General features: G+C 37.3%; 1 protein-coding gene across 1 annotated transcript; it reads right to left on the reverse strand.

Moving 5' to 3' along the window:
• Positions 1 to 7,603: 7,603 nt before the first annotated feature.
• On the reverse strand, positions 7,604 to 9,699 carry LOC112736279 (F-box/kelch-repeat protein At3g06240). Its single transcript, XM_025785661.3, has 2 exons — positions 9,442 to 9,699; positions 7,604 to 9,371 (listed from the first exon to the last, which is right to left on the reverse strand). Exon 2 carries the CDS (start codon positions 8,966 to 8,968, stop codon positions 8,063 to 8,065), a length of 906 nt encoding a protein of 301 aa, XP_025641446.1. The 5' UTR covers positions 8,969 to 9,371; positions 9,442 to 9,699; the 3' UTR covers positions 7,604 to 8,062.
• Positions 9,700 to 15,288: the final 5,589 nt, after the last annotated feature.

Raw genomic sequence — 15,288 nt, forward strand, 5'->3', positions numbered from 1 at the left:
GGAAAGAGTAACAAAGGCGGCTTTGGCATATTGGGGATCGAAACCCTGTAGGCCTATTTATATTTGAGCATGGCACCCATTAAACCCTTAAACCCAAATAAAATAGTATCTAAAATCCAAAAGATAATATATCTAAAATTCAAAAGGATAATTATTTAAGGAACAAAAGATAATATTTGGTTTTATTCTCATTTAATTCCAAATCAAAAGTAATAATGACTTATTCAATTTAGCATTTCTAACAATAAATGAAATCACCATTATATAAGTCATTTAATTTGAAATAGCATAATTTGTGATTATAATTAACATATGTATTGCCCACAAATAAGTTAGGAAATCAAATAATTTCCTAACAATCTCCCACTTGGGCTATACATATATTATTTCTTGACATAATCACATCTTTATAAACTTTATGCGCGCATCTGAATGCTATTTCTCTCATTACTTTAACAATCTGGTCCGTCTCATACATTAGATATGGAACTATCGCAGCTTTTATCACATTAATTGCCGTGACTAAACCACGCCAATCACCATCCTAATATACTTAACGACATAGATCAAATTTGGATGAGTAATATGGAAATTACATGCCAAGTGATCTCATGCATGTCTACTTCCAGCTGGCCCAACTTTATTAAGATCAAACATAATACAAATATTACAAAATGAACATTTCACATAACATGAAATAAACCATCAACTTAATTCTGCAGAAAAATAATTCAATATCTGTCATAGGACATATAGCATAAGATAAACTCCCACTAAACTAATGCATCACAAATATTGACACCCATCCGAGTAGTATGCTAATGAAAGACTTTAGGGATCAATCCCTTGGTAATGGGTCTGCTAGCATATACCCTGTTCCTATATGTTCTATGGAAATCTGTTTTTCTTAAACTTTCTCCTTGACAACTGAGAACTTGATGTCTGTATGCTTCGATTTTGTCAAGCTCTTATTGTTATTGGAGTATAGTACTGCTGACTTATTGTCACAAAATATCTTTAATGGCCTTTCAATGTCATCTACTATATGAAGCTTTAGTGACAAAGTTTCACAACCATATGCCATGAAATCGAAATCAGAGTACCTAATGATCTCCAAATTTTCTGATCTCCGATAAATAAGCATGTAATCCTTTGTTCTCTTTAAACAACGCATTACGCGTTTAACAGCTATCCAATGATCCATGTCCGGATTGCTCAAGTATCTACCCAACACTCCCACTATAAATAATATATAGGGACGTGTGCAGACTTGAGCATACATTAAACTCCCTAGTGCTGATGCATAAGGCTTATCATGCATTACTGTCCTCTCAAGATCATTTTTAGGGCATTGTTTGAGACTGAACTTGTCTCCTTTAGCTACGGGTGTGTCTATTGGTCTACAATTTTCCATGCCATATCTACTTAAAATCTTTTCGATATAGTTCTTTTGTGATAATCCAAGAATACCTTGAGAACGATCTCTTAGTATCTTGATTCCTAATACAAAAGAGGCATCACCAAGATCTTTCATTTCGAATTTGTTCGATAGAAATTTCTTAATTTCATGCAATAAGCCTATATCGTTGCTGGCAAGTAGAATGTCATCAACATATAAGACAAAAAAGATGTATTTACTCCCACTGAACTTGCAGTATACACACTCATCTATGATATTTACCTCAAAATCATGAGGTAATGACTTTATGAACATGTGATACCATTGACGGGAAGCTTGCTTGAGACTATAGATGGATTTTCTCCTTTCTCTATTGGATCTCCTTAATGACACTTCTTGAGGTTGTTGAGCTTGCTGTATGGATTGGGATTGAGGAGGATTCTCATTATTTTCCTGTACTGTAGCAGTATCTTGAGCAACAATAATATTCTCATTGTTCTCTTGTACTGTAACTGGATCTACAGTAAGATTTCATTTTGCTCTTGTACTATAACTGTATCTTGAACAACAATAGGCACAAGGACCTGATCATTGTCAGTTATAGAATCATCATCAAAAGCAATATTCCTAATATTTCCTTCCCCCCAAACTCAACATCCTCAAGAAATCTCGCATTTTCCGTTTCAAAAATAGACATTGATGCAGGATTGTAAAACTTGTACCTCCCGTGAGCGCTCAGCGTAACCAACAAAGTAGCAACTAATTGTCCTTGAGTCCAATTTTCTTTCATGCGGCCTATAAGGTCGCGCCTCAACTGGACATCCCCAAATATGCAAATGCTTTATACTGGGTCTTTTTCCACTCCAAATTTCATATGAAATTTTGTTAACTGCTTTGCTTGGCACCCTATTAAGGATGTACACTGCGGTCTTTAAGGCTTCTCCCTAGAGTGATTCAGGCAAGAAAAAATGACTAATCATACTTCTCACCATGTCCTTAAGAGTTCGGTTCCTTCGCTCTGCAACACCATTCATGCTAGGTTTTCCTGGCATGGTGTATTGCAGAACAATACCACACTCCTCTAGGAAAAGAGCAAAAGGCCCAGGACGTTGCTCACCTGAACCGTCATATCTTCCGTAGTATTCACCACCACGATCAGATTTGACAACTTTAATTTTCTTTCCAAGTTGAAGTTCAACTTCAGCTTTGAAAGACTTGAAAACATCTAAGGCTTGGGACTTTTCATGAATTAAATATAGATACCCATAACGAGAGTAATCATCTATGAACATAATAAAGTACCGTTGTCCATTCTAAGAGACAGTAGGGAATGAGCCACATATATCGGTATGTATTACTTCTAAGACATCTTTAGCTCTCTCGGTACCTAATTTCCTTTCGTTTGTCTTTTTCCCCTTTATGCACTCAATGCAGACTTCAAAGTCCGCCAAATTTAAGGGTCCAAGAATTCTATCTGACACGAGCCTCTGAATTCTCTGTTTAGAGATGTGACCTAGGCGTTTGTGCCATAATGATGCCGAATTCTCATTTAGTTTTCGTTTTGTACCTGGTTGCAGTATTTCATTATTATAGGAATTTAAGTCAAGTCTATATAGATTATCCACCAAATGACCAGAGCAAATATTATTCGAATTATAGAAGAGACTAACTTTATTGTCTCTGAACGAACAAAAATAACCTGATTTGTCTAAACGAGAAACAGAAATCAAATTCCGTCTAAATGACGGTACATAAAATGTCTTTAATAAATCCAAATAAAATCCACTCGTGGAACATAATCTAAAGGTTCCTATAGTTTCGACTGCAACTATATTGCCGTCTGCCACATAAATGTATCTTTCAGCATCACTTGGCAGTCGGGTCCACAGGCAACCCTGCATAGTAACACTTACATGAGTAGTAGCAGCAGAATCTACCCACCAAGTATCAACAGGTGCATAACTTAAACTAGCCTCAGAACAAACGAAAGTAAGAATTATACCCTTCTTTACACGCTAGGTGGCATATTTGGTACAATCCTTCTTCATGTGTCCCACCTTCTTACAGAAGAAACAGGTTAAAACTTGATCCTGTTTCTTAGTCTTTTTCTGCTGAGAAGGCACATCCGCAGTAGTATCATGCTTTCTTTTATACTGAGAAGATGAAGCCATGTGAGCACTTTCAGTCTTATCTTGCTAGAGCCTCTCTTCTTCTTGCACACAGTGAGATATAAGCTAATTTAAGGACCAAGTATCCTTCAGAGTGTTATAACTCACTTTGAATTGCCCAAAGTGTGCAGGAAGAGAAATCAAAATGAAATACACGAGTAAATCTTCAGACAACTTTAACTTTGGTGCTTTCAATTTTGAAGCAAGATGAGACATTTTCATAATGTACTCCCTTATGTTCCCTTTACCTTTATACCTCATGGAGACAAGTTTTATCAAAAGGCTACTTGCCTCCGCCTTTTCATTCTTAGTAAAGAATTTTTCAACATCTTTCAAGAACTGTTTAGCATCTTTATCCTCAGTAATTGAGCCCCGAAACGCCTCAGGAATTGAGCGTTTCATGATCATAATGCTCATTCGATTGGATCTCTCCCACTTCTCTATTTTAACCTCATTGAGATTTTCCAGAGTGGAAGTGGGTTTCTCTTCTCGAAGAGCTATATCTAAATCCATACAACCGAGGACAATCTCCACGGTATCCTTCCAAACTTTAAAGTTTGAACCATTCAGCATAGGAATACTACTAATTTGTGTAGAAATATTGGCAGCTAAAGCCATAGTTTCTACTTTTCTGGATTAGAACAAAAAGAACATGCAGTAAACATTAGTTAAATAATGGGAAAAATCCATATTGAGATATCTAGAACAACATTAATTTTCAATCTTTGGATAGAAAAATTAATTGTAAGTGATACTCTCATTGCAGTAATCAAATATTGTCAAAATTCCTGTCACACATTAAGCCTTTCTTTGGACCGACTTAATGCGCACATGGAAACTTAAACTTCGCAACCTATTTATTACTGCATATATTTTCTATTAATTGGCCAAACAATAACCTTCCTTTAGGCCGATTATTGACCGCATAATTAATAGAAAATAAACAAAAGTGTGCAATGCTTATTATTTGGCCAAACAATAAACTTCCTTTGGGCCGATTATTGTTTGCATAAATAATAAACATTACTTTATTCTTATTAGTTGCCCAAATATTTATTTAACAATAATATGTGTATGTAATTCGGCCAAATATAGACATTCCTTTGGACCGACCAATATTCGCATGAATTACATATCACCACATTCCTAATGTTTTAAATAAATCAATTTTCACAAAAGAAACTACTTTGGCAGCATAATGTTCAATCAATTTATTCCAAAACTAAATCTTTATAAAATAGATGGTATACTAATCCAAATTGTTACTAGTTTCTTTATGTAACAATTAAATAATATTTTCTATTATTCAAATATTATTAATATGTATACATAACTTTGGCCAAATATAAATCTTCTTTTGGATCGATTAATATTCGCATAAGTTACATATACATAATAATCTTTATATTCTAAAAGGATAATCAATTAACTTTACACCAAATTAATAGCACACATAATTAAATCTAAAATAATCATAATAATATTCTTTAGAATAAAACATCTGTTTATTATGTAAATTAATTGTCAAATCGCTCTCATGTAATATATATATATATATGTGTGTAAGTGTATTATCATTATGAATATTTATATATATATTATTGTTTGGATAATAATGATATATATATATATATATATATATATATATATATATATATATATATATATATATATATATATATATATATATATATATATAAAGATTGCAATCACAGCATTAGAATAAAAAAAATGTTAACCTTTAAAGTGATTATATATCCTATACTGTGAAAGGTTATATATACAGTGCCGTTTGCATTGTTTTATATATATATATATACAGTGCCGTTTGCATTGTTTTATATATATATATATATATATGCACATACAAAAGGGGAACAATTAGCATGCAACAATTTCGGATGCAAGGTAAACAACGCATATATATATATATATATATATATATATATATATATATATATATATATATATATATATATATATATATATATATTTTGATCTAATAAAATAAAATCGAATATTTTCGATGATTAAATTATGGATGGTTCTGATACCATTTGTTAGAATAAATTAATTTTATTAATCTAAATCATCCATATTGAATCATCAAAATATATATCATACTCGAATGCGGAAACGTACCTGAATTCATAAACATGAATCATATGATCGGAAGAGTTTGGATCTTGTGGTTCTTTCGATCTTCCTCAACCAAAGCCTTCTGTATTTCTAGAGGCTGCAACTCTTTTGATGGGAAAAGAGTAACAAAGGCGGCTTTGGCATATTGGGGACCGAAACCTTGTAGGCCTATTTATATTTGAGCATGGCACCCATTAAACTCTTAAACCCAAATAAAATAGTATCTAAAGCCCAAAAGATAATATATCTAAAATCCAAAATGATAATTATTTAAGGAACAAAAGATAATATCTGGTTTTATTCTCATTTAATTCCAAATCAAAAGTAATAATAACTTATTCAATTTAGTATTTCTAACAATAAATAAGATCACCATTATATAAGTCATTTAATTTGAAATAGCATAATTTGTGATTATAATTAATATATGTATTGCCCACAAATAAGTTAGGAAATCAAATAATTTCCTAACAAAAGTTAATCGAAATCGTCTCCGAAAGATACACGATTAGTCACGTTAGTCCTTCTGTCAGTTGGATGATGACGTGTCACGTTAAGTGCCACGTGGCATATGATGACGTGAGGCTAATGCCATGTGTCACAAGATGATTGGTTGACGTGTCAACTTAGTGACACGTGGCACTTGATATGTAAAAAAGTTATTTATAATTAAAATTGTTCTTGAAAGTTCAGACGTAAGTCATTTTCATCCTTGAAATTTTAAAAATTAATCAAATTAGTCCTTATATAATTTTTTTTATTTTTTCTTGATAATATTAAATTTAAAATATTTTTTGATACTACTAATTTTAATAGAAATATAATTAACAATAAAAAAATTAGTAATTATATCTTTTTTTCTTAAAAATTTTTTCAATAAAATTATCTCTTTTCTTTAAAAACTATTGTTGTTTAATGCAAATGGACTTGGATTCGAAGTGAATGGGTATTGACTAACGTATAATAAAAGTTCTCCTTGAAATATAGAAAGGAACCGGTATTAACTTCTTCGTACAATAAAAATTTAGTATAATGATGCTAGGTTTAAACCATATATAATAATATAATATAAATAATATTATACATCTAAATTTTTTTATAAACTAATTTAATTAAGTTAAATAATAAAATTTAAAATAATATTATTTATAATAAAAAAAGACTTAAAGTTACATTACAATTGTAAATTTTAATTACACTACTTCATAATCATGACTTATCAACTTATTAACTATTTTTCAGACCCTGTTAATTTGACTTCATTAGTTCATTAACATAATACTCTCCGCGCAACTTTCCTCCTCTTTTACCATAATGTCCTCGTTCCATGTAGATCCTATTTTTCATTTTTATTTTTTTATTCATATAAGTATAATTCATACCTAATGCCCTTTCCTTATGCTATCTCATTCTACTCTATAAAACACAATCTTCTTTAATTATTTTTTTTGTTGCCCATGGTATCTCCTAATTCGATAGATCAAAAACTAATCCGTCACAAATTTAAACTCCAATTAAGAGTCTGTTACTGATAAATGAATTGTTATATGCACAAGACGGGATTCGAATCCCAACACTTGGCCTCAGCGAACCATTAGTTTTATGAGAGACTCTTTGGGTCCTTGAAAAGAACCTATTTCAAAATTGGTTAGTTGGGAGCCACCAAAAGCGGGTTTTGAGGCCGGAAACAAAAGAATGCTAATTCTCAATCAAACTTGGTAGCGTTTTTGCTTATATCTATTTTTTAGTGTTATCCCACATCTTTATTCCAAATCAATTCATTCTTCATAGTGAAATAATGATGGGCCAAAAGTTTTGGATCCTTTTATACGGAAGAATATATCATATTCCTTTTGTGGGTAATTTTCAGTTGTCAAAACTTTCAACTTTCTATCACTTTGAAAGAACGCCTGATTTCTCAATTTCCATATAAAAGTGATTGTTAGCTATAATATAATCAAAGCAAAGTGTATGGGATAGAACTTTTAAAACAGCCAAACAGAGCAGACAACATACTCAAGCAGCAACAGCGTCACTAAGATCAACAATTGCGTAAGAAGAGGCCTCCTTTATGAAATGGTCTAAAAGCTAATGTGGTTGCCTCCTTTTAGAATCAGAATTGCTGCTATACCAACCACAAGAGATTAGAACAATCCTGCAAAGGGAGGCATTCTGGCAGCAAAGGAGGCAAACTGAGAACAGCTGGGGACTTATCTATTCTGTGTGGTCTTAACAACATATTCTAACTAAATCGAAGCCAGAGTCTATCAGTCTATAAAAAAAAAAATACAAAAAAACAAGGACCCACATTAATGATAATAAAGTTATGGATTCAAGAGACAAGGTAGGAAATTCTTCACCAAATGAATAGGCCTGGCTTAAATAACCGCATTTGAGATGAGCAAGTTGGAAGACCAAAGTGCGAGGGTGAAACTAAGCTTTCATGATAGATGTGAAAGGTCCTTCCGCCTGCACCCCGAGACAAAGGACGGAGTTGGGTCATGCCATCACCGGAGCTGTCAATATTAGGAAAATCTATGGTGCCATCATTTAAGTTACACAAAACAAACTTGCCACTAGGAGACATCACCAGTAGAACATCATTTTTCAACATGTACATAGGCTCTAATGCATAATTTCTAGGAGGATTAACGAGTAGTGGGTGGTGGGGGATTATGGCCAGTTTAGTCCAAGATTGAGGAACTCCATACTCCTTCATCATCCAGAGAGTCGAATGAGTTTTCTTAGTCTCATAAGAAACAGCAAGACAACCCCTCAAGGTAGCCAGTTGGGGAAACACACTGAGAGCATCATCTGAATCCCTACTGGGAAGGGAAATCTGACTATAAGTCTCTTTCACCAAGTCAAGGGAAAGAACTGCGACAAAACTAGTACGACTGCTGCAAAGAAGCCAATTAAGGGTGCCAGTGCCACTTACAAAAAGCCCTACCGGAGCCAACAGAATAGCCTTGTTATTGGGGTCATGTGGTCTATATGGGAAATCCTGAATTGTTCTCCAGGTACATTTTGGGCCGAGTGTGAAAATTCTGGTGAAAGATTCACCTAATTTCTTTTCCACAATGATGAAAAGCTTATACTTGTCGTTCACATGATCATAACCGAATCCACAGACGTGGAATAAACCTCCAATTTCAAGCGGCTGAGATGTGAATCCGGTGCAGGGGTTCCACAGCATGGCACGCTCTTTATCGTGCAAGCACAGCAATCCATTACAAGAGCCAAAGGTGGCGTCGTCCCACATAGGCAACTACTTTGGTGGGTTCATGGGGACGGTTCTCGAAGACAGATCGGACGGAGAAAACTCCGATTGTGAGGTAGTATTTGTGCCAGGAGCTATAATAGGCAATACGCGGGTGGGTCAAGGCTAGATCCACCGCCATTGAACGTCGAAGGTGGTCCTTGGCAAATTGGGAGCTGGAAATTAGGGTTCTGAATGAACTGCAGACGCTGTTCCTTAATCGAACAAGAGACCTTGCCGGAATCCTCAGCAGGATTTCCTCTATGAGCTCGTCCAGAAGGATAGGCGGTGGTTTTGTGGTGGTACAGCAGAGCAGTTCCGGCCACCCCTCGGTGGTTGTGACAGCCTTGTCCTTCCTCGCAACACTATCATCATCATCATCAGGAATGGGACCCCCCTTCATTCTCTACAACAGCAGGAATAAGAAATCAAAAACAATATAATTCTAACAATTCTGCTCTGAACATAAAACATACATTGGGATGAGATAGAGGAGGAGGAAGACGGCGGTCAGCAGGGAACGAGGGAAGGAGGCACGGGGCTGCCGCAGCTTCTTCGATGAAATTTTGGATCTCCCGAATCCGGATCTATCCAATGTTATTTAACTAGTAACCAGTTATCTGATCTCCTTCTAATATATATATATATATTGAAAATATTTTTCTTTCTTCTTTTCAAAAAAGAATTTTAAATAATTTTTTTTTTTTAAACCAAAATTAGGAAAAATTGAAACCGCTATCTCTTAGATGAATATGGAAAGATTTTATAACTCTTTGCCTAAATAATTTATGAGGAGTGCTAGGAGACAATGGCCATCAATAGTGTTTTTAATGGTGTGAGATTACATTTAATAATGAGAGATTATTCACTTTTTTTTTAATGATTAAGTGCTCGCCACAAAACACAAAACACAAAAATTACTGATCTCTAGACTTTCTCATAATTTATTTCTTAATTAGTTAATTTTCATAATATCTTATTACAATTATATTCGTTATTCTGTTTTGATTTTATTTAACTATGGTCAAGTGACCATCAAAGATTTTATCTTTGAATTAAACATAAAAAATATTAACTTCATCAAATTGTTAAAATCTATAAAAAAATATTTTCTCAATAAAAAAAGATTTGTTTTTATTTATTTAGTGTATTTGTTAACTTTTAATAATAAAAATAAAATATATTCAAATTCTGCATTGCCATGTAGAACGGTACTTTGTCTTTTAGGACCAGCCAACCGGAGATATATTCAAACTTTGATGGTTCTGACTCAAGAATGGAAATCTGATGGATTCTTACCATCATCACATAGAACAGGCTTCTAAAAAAGGTATAACATCTAATTTTACTATGGCCATCAATGATTTTATCTTTGAATCTAAATATAGACAATATCAACCTGATGAAATTGTTAAAAGTATATAAAGGAAAGTAATATCATGTACAAGGTGAATCTGCTACTAAATACTTACATTATTGGTCTCTTGCACAGAATCTTCTAGTGAGAAAATTCAGATGTCAAAAACACACAAGTGGCAGCAATAATAGTTGCCATTGTTTTCCCTTCAACATTGATATGCTTAGTGATGTTATATTTAATGTTGAGAATCTGATGTAATTGGAGAAAAGTAGCTATTGTTTTAAGTGAAGAAGTTGATGAGAGTCATAAGAGGGAAGGGGGCATCAGATTCTGCTTTTCTGATCTTAACACACAAAATGGAGAGTATTTGAATATGAATTCCATTGATGCTACCTCTCATTCATTTTAGCGTCTCAAAGAATAGAGATTTAATTTAATTAGTTCATCCCTTTTTGTTTCTTTGTTTTTAGTTCTGTTTATGTAAATTTTGGTCACTCTAAATAGTCCAAAATATATTTATATAAATATCAAAAAACAAATATTTTAGGTTTGTGGACATTTTTTTTATTTTGTATAATAATATTTGTTAATTGATAAATTCAAAAATTTTAAGGATATAATGTGATAGTAGTTTCTATCCTGCCTATTTAATTGTAATCTGTTAATGTCATATTATAATTTTGTTTTAAAAAAATTAAATTAATAAAAAATATATTAATAATTATATTTTTAATATTTTAATTCTTCTAAGACTTGGTGTGATAAAATTTTTCAAAGAGGTGTTTGTACTTTTTAAAAGCTCAAGCTCCTTATTTTGTGTTAGATAAATCAAAAAAAGCATGTCTTTATTATGTTTACAGTTTTTAAAAAATGGAAATATTTTAAAAACACCTAAAATAGAGCTTTTCAAAATTGACTTGAGCTTTCGAATTTTAGGATTATGGAAATCGACGGTATAGCAAAGACAACTCATGCTACTGCCTTATATGATAGAATCTCTTATCAATTTGATGCTTCTTGTTTTGTTGAGAACGTGTGCAAAATTTACATGGATGGTGGTGCTATGGCCATACAAAAACAAATTCTTCGTCAAGCTCTGGACGAAAAAAATTTAGATACTTACAGTCCTTCCGAGATATCTGGGATTATAACAAATAGGCTACACAGTATAAAGGTGCTTGTTGTGTTGGACAATGTTGATCACCTAAAACAATTAGAAGAATTGGCTATCAAACCTAAATTACTCTGTGAAGGGAGTAGAATAATCATAACCACGAGGGATGAGCATATTTTATGTTCGGTAGGTCGTGTATCGGACGGGTCGGGTTGAGACCTTGATGAGTGGTGGGGTCACGTCTGATCCTGGACTGCCGGGCAGGTGTACGCGAGGCCCCGAGTACTTCGTGTGGAAAAAAGGGGGGTGTCACCTGCAAAGACACTCCGACGCTCTTGTCAGTGAATGTGCAGGCGAAAAAGGGTGGTGTGATATGTGACGTACCTCGGGGGAAGGGTAAAACCTTCCCCTTATATACTGTGTCAGAGGTGGGCCCAGCAAGGACAGACCCACTTTCTTTGGGGCGTCCTACTCACAGCGGTGGATGAGCTGTCAGAGACGCGTGTCCGGGTCGGTTGCGGGGCGTCTCACTCGACCGTTTGGGTCGGGTGATACTCGGGCCGGGCCAGCCCGTAAGGGGTTTGGGCCAGGCCGTAACAGTGCCCCCACGCGCCAGTAATAGTCGTGAGAGCTATCAGTGGCGTGTTGCTTCTTGTTCCATGCGTCGTCGTCAGGTCGGCCGCCCGTGGGAGGGACGTGCCTTCTGCGCGCGTGTCTCTTGGTTGTTGAAGCGACCGTTCGTCGCTTCGTTCTTCGCGTCGGGCATTAAATGCTCATAATGGGTTGTAAAACTCCATGAGCAAAGACCATTATGCCCCTGGTCCTTTCGCGCTTTGTGTAGCGGTTTTTTAAACAGTTCCTTCTTTCTCTCTCTCCCATTCTTGCTACTTTCATCTTCACTCCCTGATATCCAAAACTCCGTTCGAGCGTTCCTGTGTTTCTTCCTTCTCTCCCAAGTTCCTGCAACCAATCCAGGTAATTCTCGATCCTTGTCTTCCTGCCCTTTACTGTTGTATGTTTGCTGCTTGTGTCTGCTTGATTTTCGTTGATGCATAGCTTTTTAGTGTCAAGTAGGTGCGCTAGGAGAGGGGTACCATTCCAGGGTAGGCTTCTAGGTGGTTTGTATGATGGTAGTTTCTAGCCGTATTTGATTTTACCTGTTGAGTAGGATGGGCATAGTTTGTGAAATTTTCTGGACTCCCGACCTCATAGACTAACGAAGTGGTACCCCCCACTGTAGGTATGCCTCGCATTGTTTCCCGGGCTTCTTCTTCCGCGCATTACGACCCCTACGCCTGGGTGACCTCTGATGTTAAGGACTCGCCAAATCAGATGGACGAGAGGGAGTTGATGGAATTCCGACAAGTCGAGTATCTCTGTGGCGGGACAGACGAGGAGGTCAATTATGACGTTTTCGTTCCTGCTCCCCACGAGCGGCTGTACGAGATCAATTTCCACTCCCCCCGGGTTGCCGACTGGTGCTGGTTTTATAAAGCCGTGTTCACCCAGGTGGGTGTTCGTATACCATTTTTCGACTTCCAGATGTCGCTTCTTAATCAGATCTCCGTGTCGCCGTCGCAGCTTCATCCAAACAGCTGGGCTTTCATCCGCTGTTTCGAGATGGTTTGTGAATATCTCGAGCTGCCGGCGTCAGTGGATGTCTTCCTCTTCTTCTTCAACCTTACCAACCCCTCCAAACAAGGGAAGGCGAGAAAAGGGTTCCTATCTTTCCGGTCTGCTCAAGGTCGGAGGATATTTGGCCTATTCGAGGACTCTTATCATGGGTTCAAGGACAAGTATTTCAAAGTTCGTCCCGTCAAAGGCCGTCATCCTTTTTGGTTGTCGCTAGAGGGAGAACGTCTCATCCCGACGTATTGGAGCTTTGGGGCGGGGTCCAATACTTTCATCAAGGTGACCTACAAGGGGATGTCCCCCGAGGATAAGAGGATTGCCGACGTGTTATTCGCAATTTTCGGAAAAAATCACGTGAATCCCCACCTTCTTATGGGTGATCGGGAGGTCACCCGAAGTTATATTTGTGAACTGTTTTGCCTTTGTGATTCTGTGTTGGTTGTCTTTTAATCTGTTTTTACCGGCTTCCCGACTGACACACTTATTTCTTTGTCGCAGTGGAGATGTCTGCCTCAGTGACAGGGCTGGAAGATTTGGTGAAGACCTTTTTGGAAGACAGCGACGAGGAGAAGGCGGATGAGAATGTCGACGGGAAGTCGGAAGGTCCTGCCGAGGAGGGGAAGGACCAGGCCATGTCCTCTCCTCATGACGCCGCAATGTCCGGTAAGAATTCGGCCAGTGCGCAGGCTTCTCCTGTTCCCGAGGAGACGGCCGGTGTTGGGCAGTCGTTCTCCACCCCGCAAGAAAATGATGACTTCCAACTCGTTCGCACTCCCAAGAGGCAGAGGGCTTCTTCCAGCCCGAAAGGGGCTCTTACCGTCATGGAGAGGAACTTTGATGCCGGTGCCTTCATCGATAGTCAGCTAATTCCTGGCACGGAGGACCACTTTCTCGGTGGCGAGCTTGCGAGCCAAGCGAGATGGATGTATCGTACCCTTCTTCGCGGAGCGGTGATAGCCCGGAAGGCAGAGTTCGAGTTGTCGGGCATGCAGGCATTGCGAAGGAAACTTGAGACTGCTGCTAAGGCCAACAACGAGTTTAAAGTCCAGGTTGAGAAACTTCAAGAACAGATGTCTTTGGCGGAGAAGGGGCGCAAGGACGCCGAGGAGAGGGCCATGTCCTTTGAGGAAAAAATGAAGGCCTCCGATGCCACCGTCACCCGTTTGACCGAGCGGGAGATGACACTGGAGAGTCAGCTTAATGCCGCACAAGGTCGGGTGGTTGCTGCAGAGAAGGAGCGTGACCAGGCCATTTCCTCGGCCAAAGCTGCTCAGGACAAAATCGAAGTTCTGAAGAGGAATCATAAGGCGGCCAAAGACCAAGGAAAGAACGTGATCTTCATGACTAAGGAGGCCCTCAAAGCTCAGGTGAAGATCGTGGCTCCCGATTTCGATACGTCCGCGATTGGGGTCTTTAAGACGATCAAAGATGGCAAGATCCTTGACCTGCCGAAGAAATGACTTGTTTTACTTTTCTGTCTTTGCCTAGGTTTTGTGATTTTGTTGTGAATACTTGTGAAAACTTATCTTATGGGTCGCCTAGTCGGCTAGTTTTTATCGCTTCGTCTCGTTTTGTTTAGTAGCATCTTATGTTTTGTTACCGTTTTTCTAGTTTGGACTTATCGTTTGTGTCTGTTTCACCGTTTTATGTTGGTAACAGTTTGGACCATTTTGGTCATGTTATCGCGGCCGCTAGTCATGGCTATGATCCATCTGGCTCCCGGGGTGATCAGTCCCGGGTTGCCATTGAAGAACGCGACCGTGTGGAATACGTGTTGGGGAGTAGTAGATAGAATTTAGACAAATGAAAATTAGTCGTTAGCCAAACAAATTTGTTAACATGGCAAGTACTTGATAAAGACGAATAGCAAAAACGAATAGCTAAAAATTTACATGCGGATAGAGTAAGCATCTATTGGCCCGTTAGGCCGCTTGGTCGGTGTGCCCAAGTTACGAATAGAACCTCCTTAGGTTACCTGCATTCCATGTTCTTGGGATTTCCTTGCCGTCGAGTCTTTCAAGCTTGTAGGCGCCTTTGCCGAGCACTTCTTTGATCCTGTAAGGACCTTCCCAGTTCGCCGACAGCTTTCCTTCTCCCGGGGTCGGTAAACCAATGTCATTGCGTCGCAGGACGAGGTCTCTTTCCTCAAATTCCCTCCTGAGGACTTTAGTGTTGTAGCGCAGAGCTATTCTTTGTTTCAGTGCTGTTTCTGACAAG

Source organism: Arachis hypogaea, chromosome 13 (genome assembly GCF_003086295.3).
Source record: "Arachis hypogaea cultivar Tifrunner chromosome 13, arahy.Tifrunner.gnm2.J5K5, whole genome shotgun sequence".
In the NCBI taxonomy this organism is placed as follows: Eukaryota; Viridiplantae; Streptophyta; class Magnoliopsida; order Fabales; family Fabaceae; genus Arachis; species Arachis hypogaea.

Coding starts and splice junctions, on each gene's coding strand:
- LOC112736279 (XM_025785661.3), bottom strand. CDS start 8,968: ATGTGGGACGACGCCACCTTTGGCTCTTGTAATGGATTGCTGTGCTTG.